Source organism: Ambystoma mexicanum, chromosome 7p (genome assembly GCF_040938575.1).
Source record: "Ambystoma mexicanum isolate Mex_15411 chromosome 7p, UKY_AmexF1_1, whole genome shotgun sequence".
Classification (NCBI taxonomy): domain Eukaryota; kingdom Metazoa; phylum Chordata; class Amphibia; order Caudata; family Ambystomatidae; genus Ambystoma; species Ambystoma mexicanum.
This window is the reverse complement of record NC_090939.1, coordinates 281,637,810-281,657,683: the sequence shown is the minus strand read 5'-3', so window position 1 is coordinate 281,657,683 and position 19,874 is coordinate 281,637,810. Positions and strand designations below refer to the sequence as shown.

The 19,874-nt window shown below is 50.7% G+C and overlaps 1 protein-coding gene across 2 annotated transcripts in view; it reads right to left on the bottom strand.

The window, feature by feature from the left end:
- Nucleotides 1-19,874, bottom strand: part of SCAF4 (SR-related CTD associated factor 4) — a 1,175,829-nt gene that overhangs the window by 623,166 nt on the left and 532,789 nt on the right. For both annotated transcript variants that reach the window (XM_069636348.1, XM_069636349.1), the window contains exon 14: nucleotides 14,622-14,812. In XM_069636348.1, coding sequence (XP_069492449.1) covers nucleotides 14,622-14,812 — 191 coding nt within the window. The remainder of the gene's footprint in view (nucleotides 1-14,621; nucleotides 14,813-19,874) is intronic.

Genomic DNA, 19,874 nt, shown 5'->3' with positions numbered 1-19,874 from the left:
GCTGATCGTCAATTGGAGACGTGTTCCTAACTGGAGAATTGTCCGGAGGAGTTAGGTTTAGGACATCGGTGTCGGAATACACTGATGGTGATTGCCAGGGGTGTGAAGGTCCCTCTTCTGGGTTAACCCCGAAGCCTTCTTCTATAATGTCTGTTCTGTCTTCCAGACATTCCTCCTGGTTCTGTTCTTCATTGTCCATGAAATCATCTTCTTCCTCGAAGTATTGTTCCTCCCCAGTGAGGTCATATACATCTTGGAAGTCTGAGGCTGTGTCCTGCTGGGGATCGACTAGCCTTGGATTTTTGGCCCTGGGGTCCTCCTGAGGCCCTTCTCTGGTCCTCTTGTGAGTTTGAGAGGCCTGGGTGCTCATGAACCTTTCCATCCTCTCCATACAGAGGTGGAGTCTTTCCATTGTTTCATGGGGTACCCCAGAGCGGTCTGGCGGGGGAAACATAGGGTTATCTAACTCGAAATGGCTCGACCTTTCCCAAAGCGTCGAGGAAAGTGTCCCGTCGCCCTCCGAAAAACCTTCAGGTGCGTCGGGAGACTCCCTGACTGAAGGGGGTAGTCCCTGCTTTCCTTCGGGCTTTTTCGGCGTATCCTTTAACTTATGCGTAACGCTCGACGTAATCTTCGGCGTACGCTTTTGGGCGTCGGCTACAGCGATCCTTGCTAAGCTATCGGCGACTCGCTTGTCGGCGACTCGTTTGTCGGCGGAAGCTTGAGTTTTCGACGCTATGGGTATCGAACGTTCTACGGCGGTCTGCGCTTTCTGTTGATGCGCACCGGCCGATGGTTTGGTGGCAGCGCCCTTGTTTGCCGAAAGCCCAGTCGCAGGTCGCGGCTGCGGTTGCGAGAGGGGCTTCGAACCCGAACGGTCCGAGGAGGCCGCCGGTGGAACCTGCGTCTCCTTGGGCGTCGAAGGTCTTTTCGACTTCGTCGAAGAAGAGCCGTGGGTTGTGTGTTTATGTGGATCTTTGTGTGCGTCTGTATCGCCGGGGTGTTCATCCCCATAAGCAGGGCGTGAGCCGAGCCCGTCGGGGCCGGGGACAGACGACGAAGCGCGTAAGCGCTCCTTAGAGGGGGTTTCGACTTCCGTAGCGGAGGTCGTGTTATCGCGTTCCTCGTCACTGTCGGTGGTAGCAGCGGCAGGTGAACCTTCGGCCTTCGACATCGCGTAGGCCGCCCACCTTTTAACCCTTCGGTCTTTTAGAGTTTTAGGCTTAAGAAGCCGACAAGCCGCGCACCCTTCCTCCTTGTGATCGAGGGGCAAGCAGCGGTTACACCGTGAGTGCTTGTCCTTCCAAGTGAATTTGCCTTTACAAAGTGGGCAAAACCTAAACGGTGTCCTCTCCATAGCCGAGGCAATAAATCGCGATAAATACCCCAAGGGAAAGGAAGGGGAAAGGGAAAGGCATTCTCAGAAAAGACCCAGAGATGTCCCACGACCCCACTCTCCCTACTGTATATGGCCTGCGAGGCCAGGCCACGTGTTCGGCAGCGCCGAAGGATCTCTTCCGCTCGACCCTCCGTCGAAGATTATTTTCGGCGGAGACGGCTTACAACTGCGTCGAGGGAGGGATTATTAATATTAGAGAAAAAACGACCAAAGGCCGAGGAGTTGCAATGTCTCTCGAGGAGCTCCGCGTGAAGGCGACCAGAAGCTGGGCGGAAAAAAACAATCTGAGGGACCTCGACGCGTGAGGGATTGTGGGTACAACGCACGTCACTATAGGGATAGTGTTTCAGACACGCCTTGTCGACGTCCCCTTTTCGACTACGAAAAACAAAATGCAATACTCCGCAGTGACCACTGGATGTCGGACCTATGCACAGCATGTGATTCTAAGCAGATTAACAAACATCAGAAACTACTTTCCCTGGGCTTAACTATAGAAGACCTTCTGCAACGCCCAGGTCGGGTGAAGAGATTTCTCTTCAGGGCAAACTGGGTGGAAACGGTCGATTGTCTCAATTATTACTCTACATACAAAGAATATTCCGATTTTGGCCACACTAGGGAATGCTTGCCCCTCTACCTTCATAGGTTTCCCTGTGATAGGGGAAGAACCAGCTATATGTGTTTTAGGCTCAACCAGGTACAGACTCTTGAGAAGACATGGCACTGGGGTAATAATGAAGCGCCGGGGTCTAGTTCCCTTGACTTCACACTTTGAGCCTATGCGTGTCCTGATTTTCATAGATAAGTTTAAGAAAGATTCAGAGCGGTCAGTGAACCTTTTCTGGAGTAGATGTATGTGGGGGTTAAATGTATCCCTAATAGAGCCTTGAATGCACTCCTGCAAGGTATAACCAAAGAACTGGAAAAAATGAATTTGGTCAGTTAATGCTAATCTCACTTGCTGGAGCCTCTGTCTTTAATGAACTGTGTAAATGTGCTTTAATTTTATTGCTATACTCTGCGATGAATTTAATGTGACAGGCTAATGTGATGTATTATGGATTTTAAGGGTTATGTATTTTATATGTTTTTCTACATGTTGTGTAAGGTTTTTAGTAACTAAACACGCAACAATAAAAAAATAAAAAGGTTAAACAGTTTCCAAGTAAATTGGAGGACAACTAAATCTTCCAATGAAATCCAGACAAGCCTTTCCCAGAAGTAACTGCCTAAGGAACAAGTTACTTACCTGTTGTTCTCCAGCATGGGTCTGGCATGGATTCACATGCTCATGAATATTCCCCGTCGTCAGGCCGGGAATCCTCGGTATAGAAATAAATCAGTATTAGTTTAGTTTATGATCTGTCTTTCTTAGTAGTAACCAATCACTGGTCTCTGGGTCATACTGCCCCCAGCCAATGACTGCCCTCTCCCTAAGCCCCGCCTCTCGCAGCCATCCTCAGATTTGGTAGCACGTAAAGTGGCAGTATGACCAAGTGAAGAGCCGCAGAGGGGTAGGCGGGAGGGTTCGCATGTGAATTCATGCCACCCATGCTGGAGAACAACAGTTACAGGTAAGTAACTTGTTCCTTCTCCAGCATGTGGTCTGGCATGGATTCACATGCTCATGAATAAGAGAATACATAGCAGTACACACATGCGCAACCACGGGAGGTGGCAACAGGCTCAACAGTAAGCAATACAACAACTCAACATTAAGCATCTCTTACCTCCTCACCAGGCTCACCTTAAGCTAACAGGTTGCGCAGCACTGCTTGGCCGACCCTGGACTCCTCCCTGGAGTCCCGATCGATGCAGTAGAATCTTGTGAAGGTGTGCGTCGACCTCCACGTCACAGCCCTGCAGATGTCCAGCAGGGGCACACCAGACAGGAACGCCGTGGTAGCAGCGATCGCTCTGGTCGAATGGGCTCTCGGACGGCCGGGCAGCGGTCGATTTGCCAACCGGTGACAGTGCATGATGCAGCCAGAGAGCCATCTGGAAATGGAAGTCTTCAGAAGCCTTCCCTTGATTCACAGTCCCAAAGTTCACAAACAGCTGTGATGTCTTCCGAAAACTCTTCGTGCGGTCCACGTAGAACTTCAGCGCTCTAGCTACGTCCAGCGAGTGCAGAGTCCTTTCAGCCGGCGACAAAGGAGATGGGAAGAAAACTGGCAACACCATGGGTTCGTTGAGGTGGAATTCCGACGGCGCCTTGGGCATAAAGGAGGGGTGCGTCCTCAGCACCACCCTCGTGTCTTGAAAAGTCAAGTATGGAGGCTTGCAAGATAGGGCCTGAATCTCTCCCACTTGTCGTGCGGAGGTGATGGCCACGAGAAACTCTGTCTTCCACGACAGAAACTTCAATGGTGCCTAATGCAAAGGCTCAAATGGGGGCCCCATGAGCCTGGTCAGCACCATGTTCTCCCACGCCGGGGCAGGCGCCTTCACTGGCGTGAATGATCGGAATAATCCTTTCATAAATTCCTTCACCAGTCGATGAGACCACAAGGACGCCCGTCTCGTAGTTCTGGTGTATCGTGAGATGGCGGCCAGATGTATCTTGATGGAAGCGTGAGCAAGTCCAGCCTTGGCCAATGACAGTAGGTACGGCAATACTTGGGGGACCGTAATCCGCAGAGGGTTAATCTTCTGTGCACGGCACCAGAAAGAGAACCTCTTCCATTTATGTCCGTAGCACGAGAGTTGAGGACGCCCTGGCCTTTGCAAGAACCTCTCTGCAGTCGGCCGGGATGTCGTACCCTCCAAACTCTAGTGCTGCAGGAGGCAGGCCTGCAAGTTCAGCGACTCCGGGTTGTGGTGAAGAATGGCACCTCCTTCTCTGGAGAGAAGGTCTGCGTCCGTCAGGCAGCTTGACTGGTGTGGACGTTGACAAGTCCAGAAGGTCCGGGAACCAGATCTGTCTCGGCCACGCCGGTGCAACGAGGATCATCCTGCACCGGGACCTCTTGAGCTGGTTGATGAGCCGGAGCAACAACGGCAGCGGAGGGAACGCATAAAGAAATAGGCCGTCCCAGGGGAACGAGAAAGCATCGCCCATGCTCCTCGGCTGGGGGAACCTGCTGGCGAACCTCCGGCACTTGGAATTTGTCGCCGTCGCAAAGAGATCGATTTGGGGTTCGCCCCATCGTCTGAAGAGTCGATCCACTTGATCCTGGCGTAGTTCCCACTCGTGGCACAAGCGCAGCTCTCTGCTGAGTGAGTCGGCGATCGTGTTTTTTATTCCTGCCAGATGAAGAGGCACCAGAAACATCCCTTGGGCGACGGCCCAATGCCACAGATCCTGGGCTTCCTTGGATAGGGCCGGGGATCTGGTTCCGCCCTGCTTCCGGATGTAGAACATCGTGGTGGTGTTGTCAGTGAAGATCCTCACCACCTTGCCCTTGAGGGACGGAAGAAAGGACCTGAGGGCCCAGAACACTGCGCGGAGCTCCAAGATGTTGATGTGGAGTGACTTCTCCTCCGGGAGCCAAAGGCCATCTCGCGTGAAGATCTCCGGAGTGCGCTCCCCAACCTTCCAGGGAGGCGTCCGTCATCACCGTCACCTGGTGAGCTGGGGTCTGAAAGTCTGTGCCCGGCGACAGATGAGAGCGGGTACCCCCACCAACTGGATCGCCTGGCGGAACGTCTCGTTGAGAGGGATCCTGTCCTCGAAGCTGCCAGTCGACTGGACCCAGCAGGCGTAGAGGAACTTTTGTAAGGGGCGCATCCGAAGCCTGCAAAGGCGCACCAGATAAATGCAGGAGGACATCATCCCGAGGAGGGACTTGATAGATCTTACCCTGGCCATGTCCGTGGCCAGCAGACGCTGCATCTTGCACCTTTCCTCAGACGGCGAGGCCAGCCGCGCTACTGTGTCGAGCTTGGCTCCCAGAAACAGGGCGACTTACGACGGAACCAGGTGGGATTTTGGAAAGTTGGAGAATCCCAGGTCCGTGAGCAGCTGGACGGTCTTCGCAGTGTGCTCCACAGCGAGCTCCCTTGTCCTCGCCCGGATGAGCCAGTCGTCCTGGTAGGGGTAGGCGTGGATCCCCTGTAGGCGCAGCCGCACCGCCACCGGTGTCTTTTTAGAATGGGGATGTGGAAGTACGCATCCTCCAAGTCCAACGACGACAAGAAATCGCCCTCCTCCAGCTGTCCCAGCACGTGCTGGAGGGTGACCATCCGGAACTTCTGTGCCTTGATGTACTTGTTCAGTCATCGCAGGTCCCGGATGCGGCGCCATCCTCCTGTCTTCTTTCTTACGAGGAAGTACCTGGAGTAAACTCCGGAGCCCTGAAGCCTCTTTGGGACGAGCTCGATGGCACCCTTCTTGAGCATCGCCCTTACTTCCAACAGTAGTTGAGGGCTGTGATTTTCCTTCCTGGCCACGGGTGGAACACGAGGGCACTTCTTCTTGGGCCAGGGCGTCCAACACCCAACGGTCGGTGGAGATGGACTCCCACACGCTGACAAACCACGCCAGCCGGCCTCCCACCGGGGTGCTTCGGCGGGGGCCCGACCCCACGGTCGGTTCAATCTTGTTTGGAGGCCGCCTTGACTCCTTGACCTTCCTGTCTACAATGACGGGCACAACCTGACTTGCCGAGTCCCCTGTAGGCTTCTGGGACAAAGATCTTGCCGCTTAGCGGTACGTGGAGGAGCCACTACCGGATCCCTTGGAGGCACCTTGTCTGTCTCCGGAGCTCCGAAAGGACGGCCGTCGTTGTTGGAGCACACCCAGTGCCCGGGCAGTCTCCGTGTCTGTCTTGATGGCCTGAACGGACTCATCAACCGCCTTCCCAAACAGGTTGTTTTCGTCGAAGGGCATGTCCAAAACCTTGGTTTGTACGTCCTGGCGGAAATCCGTCGCCTTGAGCCATCCTCGTCGTCTCAGGCAAATGTTGCCCAACTGACGGAAACCGGTGTCGGCGATGTTTGTTGCTACCGTGATGGCATGGTCCGAAGCAATCTCACCTTCCTGTAGGATTTCAAGGGCCTCAGCCCTTTTGGCGTCCGAAAGGAAGTCCAACAGAGGGGCGATTTTGAACCACAACTCCCTGTCGTAGTGGGCTGCGATAGCCAGGGCGTTGGCCGCCTTGATAGTCGTCGCTGCGGATGAGATAACCCGTCGTCCCATCGTGTCCAGCTTCCTGCCCTCGCCGTCCGGCGGGGAACTTGAGGTCGATGCCCCTCAGCTTTCTTCTTTGCCGCCGCCAACCAGACGACCGAATCCGGGGTAGGTTGCGCCCGAAGGCACAAGGGGGCAGTGTCCGGGACCCGGTACTACTTCTCGTACCGGTCCCTCTTTGCCGGCGCCGTGGCAGGGTTCTTGAGGAGGGCGAGCCCCTCATCCCAGATGTCATCAAGACCGTCTTCCTTTTAGCCTCGCGCCGTTGGTAAAGGAACCCTTCCTTCTCTTCTGGGCAGAGCTGCAAGAGCTCAGATGCCCTGGAAATCATGGCATGAAAGGATCCAATCTCGTCGGGCGGGGACGCCCGAGCAGGGGGCGACGGGGGACACGTCCCCGTCGTCACCTCCGTCATCTGTACCCGTCGTAGCCGTGTCCGTGCCTGTATCATCCCCATGGGTAGTAGACCGGGGGGAAGGCAGAGCGGGCTGCAGAGGTGGGAGAGGTGGCGTAGGATGCGTTGTCGTCCTCTTATGCGGTGGAATTTCTGAAGGTCCTGGCACCGGTTCCCCCGTCGGGTCTGGCACAGGTACCTCCGTCGGGAGGAGGGGCAACCTTGTCCTTATCTCCGAGCATAAGGACTGAATCGCTGACAAAATGGCCACCGAAGTGTCGCCCTCGTCGGGATCCCTCCCGATGAGCTCTTCTTCAGAGGTCGTGTCCGTATCCACGATGGCCACCTGCCCTTCCCCACCTTTTCCGAGGACTTCGTGGGGGTCTTCTCAATGGGCCTGAAAGACTACTCCCTCTGCGGTGGCAGGGAGACACTGGTTCCTGAGGTCGCCTCCACTGGCATAGCCTCCACAGGCTGAGCCAGGGCCGCTGCGACATCCTCAATCGAGGTCTTAGCAGGGTGAATTAAGGTCATCGTCACCTTCTGTGCACCTGGGGCCTTCACCTTGGGGGGGGGGAGGGGGGCGGGGTCCGAGCCTCGCTCCCCCTCTGCTGGAATCTTCGAGATCGACCGGGGCCTCTCCAGAAGCTTGGCCGGGTTCTCGGACTTCCTCTTACCCAAGCCAGAGCGTTGGCTCGTGGTTGATGGCGCCGGGGCGGATGCGCCCTGCCTGGCAGCCAAGGAGCCCGACCGTTCGGCGCTCCCGGTGCCCGCGGACTCGCAGTGCTTGGCCTTTTGTTGGACCCCCCGTCACCGGGGCGCCCTCACAGGACTTAGAGGACCGCTCAGACTTCCTTTTCTTCTTCTCGCCTGACGGGCTCGTCCCTTCCAGCCAGTTGGCGAGACGGAGGTGGCGATCCTTCATGGTCCGCTCCGACATGTTCCCACAAAACGCACAGTCCTTCTCCGTGTGCGTCTTGTCCTCATGGAGACAGCAGAGGCATAACGAATGCTCTTCCTCCTTGAAAACATTCTGAAGCTGGCATCCAGGGCAGGTCCTGAACAGCTTCCCGGGCGTCGAGCTTCCTTTCTCCTGGGCCATGTCCGGGGTAGGCCTCGGAACTTCTGGAATCCTCCAAAAGCGTAACTCGACGAAATCTTCTCCCTTGAGGGGCGTAGAAAACTCCGAGACGGATCCCCGTTGATCGGATGTAGAAACGGTGGAGCTTGAGAATCTAATTAACCGAAAAATGAGAAAAATCTCCAGAAAACGCAGCAAAAGCTCAAGAGCTACAGCACAAGGACTCCCAACACTTGAACGTGCGGTAAAAATCTGAGGATGGCTGCCAGAGGCGGGGCTTAGAGAGAGGGCAGTCATTGGCTGGGGGCAGTATGACCCAGAGACCAGTGATTGGTTACTAAGAAAGACAGATCAGAAACAAAACTGATACTGATTTTTTTCTATACCGGGATTCCCGGCCTGACGACAGTGAATATTCATGAGCATGGGAATCCATGCCAGACCCCATGCTGGAGAAAACAAGTTAACACATATGAGAGACAAGCTGCAAAGTCGAGTCTTCGTGGAACCAGGACAGCCAAGGTCAATCTGAAACAGTCTATGGAGCCGAGGCATTTATTAGAATCAGTCTTGCACAAAGTTAGAGAGTTTGTTAGAAAATCACGTGTAGGGTCACAAGCGGTTAAGCCTGTGAAGAGAGCCGGAATCTACTCTAAATGTAAACCAATGCAATTCCCAAATGAGACAAGCACAGCTCAAAGACACTTACGGCAAGTACCCCAAGTCTAAACAATACCTCTGGTTTGAAGAGTGATTTAGCTGGATTCTGTCTTGCTACAGCAGTGCAGACCCTGTGTTCCTAAGCCTCAGTCGTGGGACAAGTGGAAAGATGTCTGGAGGGCTCCTGCGGTGGTACTTGGGAGATTGTGGGCAGCTATGGGACGTTTTTGGTGCTGCAGCACTTTGCGGTTTCAGTGCTTAGTAAACCGCACAGTCCCGGATCTCGGATACCGGTTGGGCTTCCTTCACTCCTTGGGTCCTGCACTCTATTTTATTATTTATTTTAGCATTTGTATAGCGCACTACAGCCCACAGGCAACAAGGCTCTATAAGGAGTTTTTAGGAAGGCTTGCTCGAGTGTTACAGTAAGTGGCCCCAAAGGTCTGTTTAAATACATTTGCTTATGCACATTTGCATGGTTACATATGATACAGATTGATTGTTACAGTTGGTTACTAATCTTGTCTAGGTATATAGTCTCCTATACATGGTGAATACAGTAATAATGCATACCTAGAATGACAGGCTCTTTAGATGAAGAGCTTGGTTTTTAAGGCCTTGCGGAAGGCCGTGTGCGTGTCGATTGACCTCATCCGAGCGGGGAGGCTGTTCCATAGGGTAGCCGCCATAGTGGGGAAGCTTGTGCCTCCTGCATGCACTCTCCGTGTGTGTGGAACAGTGATGCGGCTGGCATAGGCTGCCCTTGAGGGTCTGCAGACAGTTTGTCTAGATATCCTCTGTGTCAGATAGGGAGGTGCTTGATCGTGAAGGAACTTGTGTGTAAGGGCCAGAGTTTTGAAGATCACCCTTTCCTTGATGGGGAGCCAGTGTACCTCCCTCCTGATCCCCGAAATGTGTTCCTTGCGCGAGGTGCCTGTGGCAGCCCTCAAGGTATTATTTTGGGCAATCTGGAGTTTGGCAAGGTTTTTTTGGGAGGTTCCAGTGAACAGGGCATTACAGTAGTCGAGTCTGGAGCCGATGATGGCTCTTGCTATTGAGATGCAGTTTTGCCGTGATCAGAAGGGCCTGATGGCATTGATGAGTTTGGAGTGATATGCTGCGGATGAGGCGATGGCATTTACCCGTCTGTCCATGGTGAGGCTGGGCTCGAGGTACACCCCCAATGTTTTGTTTGAGAGACTCTGATGGGGATATTATCCATTGTGAAGGATTGGTATTTAGTATCAAGTTTGCCCAAAGTGGATGCGGAGCCGACAAGCAGGAGTTCAGTCTTATCGCTGTTTAAACAGAGCCAGTTCTCAGCCATCCATGATTGAATGGTGGCGTAGATGCTGTTGAGTGTGTCCAAGTCCTTGGTGTAGTCACCTGACAGGGGGATGAGAACCTGTGTGTCATCTGCATAGTTAGTATATGAGATGCCCAGGGAGTCAAGTATCCTGAAAAGAGGTCTCGTGAAAAGGTTGTAGAGGGTGGAGGCTATGCAGGAGCCCTGTGGGACTCCGCATTTGATGGGGCTTGGTGTTGCGTCGGCGGAGTCTGAGAAGACCTTCATTACCCTCTCCTGAAGGAACGAGGAGATCCATTCACACGCTTTGGTTGAGAAGTGTGCTGAGGTTGTGAGATGGTGGCATAGCGTTTTATGCTCGACTAGATCGAAGGTCGCAGAGAGGTCTAGGAGCAGGAGGAGAGCTGGTTTGCCCGTGTCGCTTAGGTCATCTATTTGATTTTTTAGGTCAAGTAGTGCCGTGTGCGGTCGGAAGCCAAATTTGCGAAGCCCAAGGAGGTGGTGGTCTTCAATACATTTTTGAACCTGCAGGTAGGCTGCTTTGTCCAGAATCTTTAACAGAAGGGGGACGGTTGTAATGGGGCGGTAGTTCCCTGGGATAGATGGGTCGAGAGTTTTTTTTTGGAGAGGTTTAACCCAGGCTTTTTTTTAGGGATGTTGGTACATGAGACGTTTGAAATGATGCGTTGATGAAGGCTGTAATAATGGGAGCCAAGGCAGGCGCACAGTCTCTGATAATGTGGGAGAGGCAAGTATCCCCCTTGCAATTGGGCGGCTTAATGGATTTCATGAGTGCAATGATGACCTCAGATTCAGTCATGTTAGAGAATGCAAATTTCGGTATATGACTGGGAGCGTTTGGCGGTAGGGCCGGAGGAGCCGATGTGCGGTCAAGAAGAGCGGATAGTGCTTTTTGGTGGGCTACAATTTTAGAATGTAGGGTATCTAGTTTATGCAGCATGGCTGCTTGAATTTGGTTACACCAAGTCTCATTCTTGGTAATGGTGGAATGGACGGTGATTGAAGTTCCCTGAATATGGCGAAGATTTCCTTAGAGTCAGAGTTGGCGTTGCTGGTCCTAGTGTTGTAGGAGTTTGCCTTAGCCTGTGTGGTGGCTATTTTGTAGTCTTTGGATAGAGATTTGAAGGCAGTTTTGTTAGACTTGGCAGGGTCCTTTTTCCATGTGGCCAGTAACGCTCTTTTCTTAGTGCGGAGATCAGCAAGTTATTGTGAAAACCAGGCATTGGAATGCTTAGATTTGTTTTGCTTGTTTTGCGGTGAGGGGTGCGATGGCATCTACCGCTGTGGTTATCACTTGGCTGAATGTGTTAGCAAGGACGGTGGGATAATTAGGGAAAGGGGGTTGCAATGCCGGGATGAGCAAATGCGGGAGCAGAGAGTCCTTCGTTACTTTTTTGGAACTCCTTGAGAGCCCTGCAAAAGAAGGATGGAGGGTTTTGCGGGTCCTGGTGAGGTGTCGATGTGAAAATTGATGCAGAAATGGTCAGACCAGGCGATGGGAGATATGGTGTGGAGGAGAATGGGGCAGTTATGTATGTGTCACCCAATTTAGGGTACGTCCTTTGATGTGTGCAGGTTTGGTGATAGCTTGGTCTGGTGAGGGGACTCTAGCTCTGGTCGTCCTGCTTCTGGAGGGTGGTCCTTAGGAGGCTCCTGGAGCTTCTGGCCAGATTTCAGACATGTCACTCGACTATGGATTTCTCGACCCCTGGCACTTGGTACTTACAGCAATAAAGAAGTACAGCCAGTCGGGGAAGATGGTCCAGTGGAGTTCGTCTAGGGATTAGTTGGTCCCACTAACCCAAAGGGAGAAGTTGCCCCTTCCGGAGGTTCTCTGTCGAATTGAAAAAGTATTTTCAGCACAGCAGCAGGGCTTCACAGGGTAATTTCAAAGGTCCAGGAGGATGCAGCAAGCTTAGTTCATGGTTTTAGTCGGGTCGTTCTCCCAGTGGTCGACTGCCTCTAGTCCCAAAACCCCATGCATGCACAGCCTAGGCTGTCATTCACCCAGCAGGGTGGCTATCCTGAAAGGAAAGCCAGCCAGAAAAACGGGACTGGTTGCAGTCAGGCACACCTAGAGAGAAAGTACAGGGGAGTTTTGGGAACCTCCCTCACATTCTGCCTTTCAAGACACACTGGAGCCAGAGGCGGGCTTCAGGGCTGAAGCCCTGTTAGGGAGAATTCTCAGAAATGTGCTAATTTCCTCCACCTTAAAGACCCGCAGCAACTTTGCTGGATTTTGAGGACTTTATTTTTTTTAACCTGGAGAGAGCGAGACCCTTTTTCCCACTCATGTATTTGAATGTGATTTCTGAGTTGTGTTTCTTTTGGTTGTTGGGCCTGAAACTCCATAGGCATCATCTTTTACATTGTTGTCAGACAGCACCATCAGTGCAGTGACACAGGGAAGTCTTTCAGATTTCCACAAGGTTTAAATACCTTCTCTGGGATAAACTACTATTTCCCAGAGAACTAAAGTGAAATTGACTTTACTTACATTCGTAACTTTCTAGACCCAGCACGCTATCTTCTAATAGGGTGCTGGAGGGGTTACCTAGAATCCTAGAATCTAGCTTCTCATTTAACATTTATTATGTTAGTCTTTTCCTCACTGATTGGCTGGTGGCAGTGGTTCCGTTTTAACATTTACCACGGGCTGCGTTCGCAGCTACAGTAAAGCACCCAAGGGTGCCATTTTTGTCAAAATGGCCCCAGCCTTTTTTCACAATTTTTTTATCGAAAGATCCTTGAGATTTACTCCGAGCACCAATCCAGGTTTCGTCCCATTGTTCGCTTTGACTTTGGCGGGATTCACGAGTGAAGCCTGCCTCTGGCTCCAGGGTGTCTGGGGTAGGCAGGAAGTGAGGGAGGTGCCCGAAACTCCCTGTGCTTAGTCTCCTAGGAGAACCAAATGCACTCTGTAGTGATTCGCCGGCTGACTGTCTGCCAAGGACAGCCACCCTGCTGGGTGATTGACAGCTAGGCTGGAATGAATGGGAGAGAACTGAATAAAAGGCAAGGCTTTTGGCTTGGAAGGCAGAGTCAACCACTGGACGAAGGAACCAAAGAAGATCTTGGAGAGGACGCCTGCTGCAACTCCTGGACGGCTGGTTTGCCCTGCTGCTGTGCTGAAGTTCCAATTCCGAATCAACTAGAGAAGCCAGAATCAGCCGACTTCTTCCCTTAGGTTAGTGGGACCAACTAACCCCAAAAACTAACTTTGCTGGAGGACCTTCCCCGACTGGCTGTACTTACTTGCGACTGCTGCTATCGGAACAGAGTGCCAGTGGTCGAGAAATGGGTAGTCGAGTGCATCGTCTTTAAACTGGACTAAACCTCCAGGAAGATCCGGAGGACCCTCCCAAAGCAGGACAACCCAAGCTCGAGCCACCTCACCAGAGTGCTGGAAAAAGAAGTGAAGGAAGCCCTTCAAGTAGTCAAGAGCCACAGTGGTGCCATTTGCTAGTAGCTGAAACCGTAAAGTGCTGATCTGAAAAGAGCCTGTAGGAGTCACCGACCTTCAAACTGCAGTGCAGGAGTCCTCCAGACATCATCCCTCGTGTCACACCAACTGAGGCCCAGGATCTGCAAGATCGCAACCAGAACAGAAGCCAGCTGGATCCTCTCCTAACCTAAGGTACTGGGCTGACTAAGGGGTACTTACCTCTCAGTAGCTTGCATTATCTCACATGAGACTTGCAGTAGCTACTGTTTGCAGAGCTGATCTCAGCTCTAGCCCTCACAAGCGTAACAGCTTGTGGCCCAACAGTGATTTCCTCCAAACTCTGTTAACTTTGTGCAAAACCTTGTGCTATCTAAGCAGAGCCTCAGCTCCATAGACATTGTTAAAATTGACTTTGGCTGTCCTGGCTCCCTGCAGACTCTTCTGACCCATTGACTTTGATTCTAACTGTCCCTCATAGATGGTACAATTGGTTGAACTAAGTATTGCTGGGAGAGGTCTTATGTAGACTTCATTGGGAGATTGAAAAGTGCTCCCAAGAGCTCGGAGAACCTGTTAACCTTTTTCCTTCCCTAACCTTTTCCACGACCTCAGAATTTTACCTTGTGCACATAATATATAAATTCCAATACTGTCCTAGTAATAGAAGTCAGCTCAGGGTTCAAGAAGTATGTATGGCGAATCTCTAAAGAGTAACTACTTGCTAATCTTGATTCTGAGAATGTGTTATGAAGTGTATTATTGTTGCACGCACATTGCCCTTTTTTAAGGAATGCTTATTTAAAACGGATTGTTAAATAATTGTTTTACAAGAAAACAGTGTAGGGTTATTTGGATACTTTTATTTGTGGATTTCGATGCTACAGCTCACATTTACCCCTCTTGAGACGTCTGGATGCTCAGTAACACGACCAACTTGTGTAGTACAGACCTATACCAATAGGTGGGTTACCTAATACCAAGAGGCCAAGACTGGTGTAGTCTCCTACAGGATTACTGCATACAATCTTGCCTAGCACTGAAAAGGTCACATCTGAAAGGTGGGGCTGATTAAGAGATAGACAAATAATGAACACAAAACAATTAATGGTTAATCATCTACCTAACATTAAACACAAAAATAAATATGTTTACCATCTTATGTTAAAATAATCACGACTTACCAGTAAGTGTCTCAGGTTTAATAGTAAGAAAGCCTTTCATCCTCCGTTCTCTCTCTCTCTCTCGTTCACGCCTTTCTTGTGATCGGGATTTTGGGGAATGACGTCGCCGGTCACGTGATCTTGAACGAGACCTTTTATGTCGTGACCTTCTGGACCGAGATCCAGAGCGTGACCGTCTCCTTTTAGGAGATCTATAGATAAATAGTAAACAATCCAATGACAACGTATCAAATTATGTTAATTAGAACAGCAATATATCAGTTCAGCTGTGTCAAACTATTCAGTGAGTGGATAAAATCGAAGTAGCAAAAAAAAAATCAAAATTAACTACTCAACATTTAACTAGGAATGGTGTGTTAGGGTTCCTTGCGATTCTCTCTATTAGTAAGGAAAATTAACTTTTAAACAAACTCCGTCATGGATAGGTTCATTAAATTCATTAATGCACTCAGGCAGGACATCAGGACAATAACAATAGATGTTAAAGAACATGGACTACTTGTAGTACATGAGTACCTTTATTCATTAACAATTGAATAGCTGTTAGTTTGAGGGAGGTGTCGGTGGAAAGGAGAGAATATCCCATTTCCAACGACACCTTCTTTGATGCATTGCTGAGCACGGATCAGGCACAGATCACCCAATCCGCGTCCAGCAATGCCACTAGACCACCATGGATCTGTTTGAAGTGAGGGGGTGAGGGAGCCACTTTGTAAGCCCCCCCCCCCACCGCCCCAAATCATGGGCCAGCACGTTTTGCCCATTCTGGGGGTAGATGGGCACACCAATGTGCCCATGCGCCCCAGCGAAGGGGCAAAACAAGAAAAAACGTGTTTGGTGGGGTTGGGGGTGGCCCACTAAACCACCATGGATGTTTTTAGGGGAAAGGTGGGTGCCGCCCCCCCCCAACCCCAAATGGATAGGGGACACCTCATGTAGCCCTCCCTGGGGGGCAGATTGCTAGTGCAATCTGCCCCTAGGAAGCAGTACATGAACGCCCCCCCCCCCATCTATTGGGGGGGCACCAGAAAACATTGGAATGGACCCCCAAAGCATGGGGCAGTACATTTTGCCTCCACAATGTGCCCATCTGTCCCTAGGGAAGGGGCCAAAAAAAAATATATATATATTCTTTATTCATGCCTTATTTGGGGGTGGGGGGGGACACTAAACCACCAACGATGTTTGTAATGGAAAGGAGTTGGCACTACCCCCTCCCCCCCCCCCCACACACACACACACAAAATGGAGGGTGGCCTCTCATGTAGCCCTGCCTGGGGCAGATTGCTAGTGCAATCTGGCAATCTGCCCCTAGGAAGGGGCAAATGTGTTTTTATTGGGGGTTGAGGGTCAGTAGACCACCAGGTATGGCTTAAAAGGGGGGCTGTGACCAGAGAGTAGTAGTTATGATTTGTTTTTTTGCTGAGCTGACCATAGGTAACAAATGTTTTTTGTTTCGTTGACAGCTTTTTCTAGCTGCAACATTATGTGAGTACTGTTTATTATTCTAGGGTTAGGGCCCATTGTCAGTGGGGTGGGTGGGACTGGGGCTGGATTGTTGATGTGGGCAGGAATGGGCCATCTGGGGAGTTATTTTGGTGGGCTCTGACACGATTGCAGGGTCAGGCCACAAATTGCCCCCCATGCCAGCATAACATTGGTGGGTCCCTGGGAGTGGCTGTCTCACATGTGGCTTGACGGTCCGCAAGTCCAGGCTGCACCTCTGGCTGTGCTGCATTACAGATGTCACCTCCAGGGAGGAATGGAGATTCTGACGGGGCTCCCCGGAACTGCCGCATAACTTGGGGATGGTACACCCACAAGGGAAACAGATGCCTAAGGCCAAGGACATCACCATCAACCGTCCAAGAGTTCTGGCTGGGCTGCGTTACAGCTTTTCCCTTCAGGGAGGTATTGGCACATTGTCTGGGCTCCCTGGTGGGAAAAGGCTGTAACACAGGTCAGCCAAAACTCCAGGCCAGTCGGAGGTGATGTCCCCGGCCTTGGGCATCAGTTTACCATGTGGGTGTACCTTTCCCAAGTACAGTAGTGGCTCCAGGGAGCCCCGGCATGGTCCCCTTCCCTCCCTGCGGAAAATTCTGTAATGCAGCCCGGCCAGCACTCCAGGATGGTCTGGGGTGATGTCCCTGGTCGGCTGTCTCCCATGTGGTTTGACCATCCCCAAGCCCAGCAGTGGTTCCAGGGAGCCCCGGCAGGGTCCTCGACTTTTCCCAGAAGCTGTAACGCACACCAACCAGAGATACAGGATAGTCAGGGGTCATATCCCTGGCCTTGGGCAGCTGACTGCCATGAGGGTTGAATGTCCCCAAGCCCAGTGGTGGTTCCAGGGAGGCCCGGGGCATTCCCCGTCCTTTCATGGATGGAGAAGCTGTAACGCAGGCCAGCTAGAATACCAGGATGGTTGGGGGGTCACGTCAATGGCCTTGGGCACCCATCTCCCATGTGGGTTGAACCATCCCCAAGTGCAGCAGCAGTCTCAGGAAGCCCCGGCAGGGTCCCCCTCCCTTCCCCGTAGGTAACTTCTGCAATGCAGAATTTTCTACAACAAACTCTTCAACTTTGTGCAAGACTCATTGCTAGCCAAGAAGTGCCTCAGCTCCATAGACTTTGCTCCAATTGACTTTGGCTGTCCTTGCTCCCTGCAGACTACTAATCCATTGACTTGGATTCTTACTGTCCCTCATAGGTGATACATTGGTTTTTTAACTAATATTGCTGATAAAGGTTTTTATCTAGACTTCATTGGGAGATTAAAAGTGTTCACATGCTCTGAGAACTTGTTTAACCTTTTTCCTTATTTACCCTTTCCTACCAACCTCAGAATTTTACAAAGCACAAAAGTGATATATAAATGCCAGTACTGTCCTAGTTAGTGAAGTCCCCTCAGGGTATAGGAAGCGTTTATGAAGCATCTCTAAAGAAATCTCCTTGCTGAGCCTTGATCCTGAGAAAGTATATTGAAGTTTGTTTATTGTTGCAGTGCCCTTTTTAAAGAAGGCTTACTTAAAACTGACCGTTTATTTTACTAGAAAACCTTGAGTAAGTGTTATTTGGATACTTGTATTGGTGAATTTCAATGCTGCAGCTCTACAGCTCACATTAACCAGTCTTCAGATAAGTCTGGCTGCTCAGTCACGCTACCAACTTGTGTAGTACAGACCTATAGCAAAAGGTGGGTTACCTAATACAAAGAGGCAAAGGGTTGTGTTGTCGCCCCCAGGTTTACTGCATAAATTCTTGCCTAACAAACCAACGAAGGTACATAAATGTTGGATATTTAGACCAATGTTTAAAAGTGACATACACCGAAGTCGTAGAGAAATTAGCAACATCATCAAATTGGTACAATAAGTGGACATTTTATGTAAACATGTGGAGTATATTAGCATTCACGTTTTGAGAAGTGTACACATGATTCATAGGGAATTCCCAAGACCTAATGAGCTATGAGAGGTAAGAAGCTACATTAATATTCACCCATCAATAGGACAAAAAAATAGTAAAATTAACGTTGTGTGCTAATGGAGATCTTAACAATTGGAATGTGTAATATTTAACTAAATAGCAATCCTTCAGTTTTAACTGGAGGATGGGAGCAGATGGTGTTTAAGACCAATGGAAAAGTGAAAATATCGCAAAGCGTGATCCCGTAGCACGGGCCGCACAAAAGTCATGACATCACGCATTAAGAACGTGTGACATTGGTAAATGTTTATGAGTGTATAATCAGTTAAAAATGGCGACCGTGCCATGAGAAATACACGCAGCACGCTTTCGAGGTCTTTCTTTACATAGGAAGGTAAGCAACATTGTCGATACAAGGCAGCATTTTTATTTTCAAAGACATGCAGTTATGTTTTGAATAAGGGATCTCCCTGTTCATAATCGGATACGGTCAAATTAATTGAGGTGCTGGTTTTTGATCTGGTAATGTTGGAGGGGAACTTTGTCTCAATCTAGCACACATTTTGAGCAAACCATCTAGATATATAAAGAGGCAATACCCTAACAGAGCACACAGTACAGGTAAATTCATTTACAGAAAAAAGTGTACGATATGAAAATTGCAATATGTAGGTTCTGTATAATTGAAACATTTATTTATTTACAACTAAGGGAACTAACCCAGGCATTTGGGAGTGATATTGAACATAAACTGACATAGGTGGATGAGTAATACTCATGGATAATTATTAACGTCGAATACCTATGGAATGTTGGAATTGTATAAGATAAGGAACAAGTTACTTACCTGTAACTGTTGTTCTCCAGCATGGGTCTGGCATGGATTCACATGCTCATTATTTCTGGTGCCGTTTCATCTGGCAGCCATCTTCAGATTTGGAAGCACGTGAAGTGGCAGTATGACCAAGTGAAGAGCCGCAGAGGGGTAGGCGGGAGGGTTCGCATGTGAATCCATGCCAGACCCATGCTGGAGAACAACAGTTACAGGTAAGTAACTTGTACCTTCTCCAGCATGGGGTCTGGCATGGATTCACATGCTCATGAATAAAGAATACATAGCAGTACACACATGCACAACCACGGGAGGTGGCAAAGGCTCAACATTAAGCATTACATCAAACTCAACATTAAGCATCTTACCTCCTCACCAGGCTCACCTCAGGCGAACAGGTTGCGCAGCACTGCTTGGCCGACCCTGGACTCCTCCCTGGAATCCCGGTCGACGCAGTAGAATTTCGTGAAGGTGTGCGTCGACCTCCACGTAGCAGCCCTGCATATGTCCAGCAGGGGCACACCAGATAGGAACGCCGTGGTAGCTGCGATCGCTCTGGTGGAATGGGCTCTCGGACGGCCAGGCAGCGGTCGGTTTGCCAACCGGTGACAGTACATGATACAGCCGGAGAGCCATCTGGAAATGGAAGCCTTCGAGAGAGCCTTCCCCTGATTGACAGGTCCAAAGTTCACAAAGAGTTGTGACGTCTTCCGAAAACACTTCGTGCGGTCCACGTAGAACTTTAGCGCTCTAGCCACATCCAGCGAGTGCAAAGTCCTCTCAGCCGGCGACGAAGGCGACGGGAAGAACACAGGCAACACCAAGGGTTCGTTGAGATGGAAGTCCGACGGTACGTTGGGCATGAAGGAGGGGTGCGTCCTGAGCACTACCCTCGTTGCGTGAAAAGTCAAGTACGGGGCCTTGCAGGAAAGGGCCTGGATCTCTCCCACTCGTCGTGCGGAGGTGATGGCCACAAGAAACGCTGTTTTCCACGA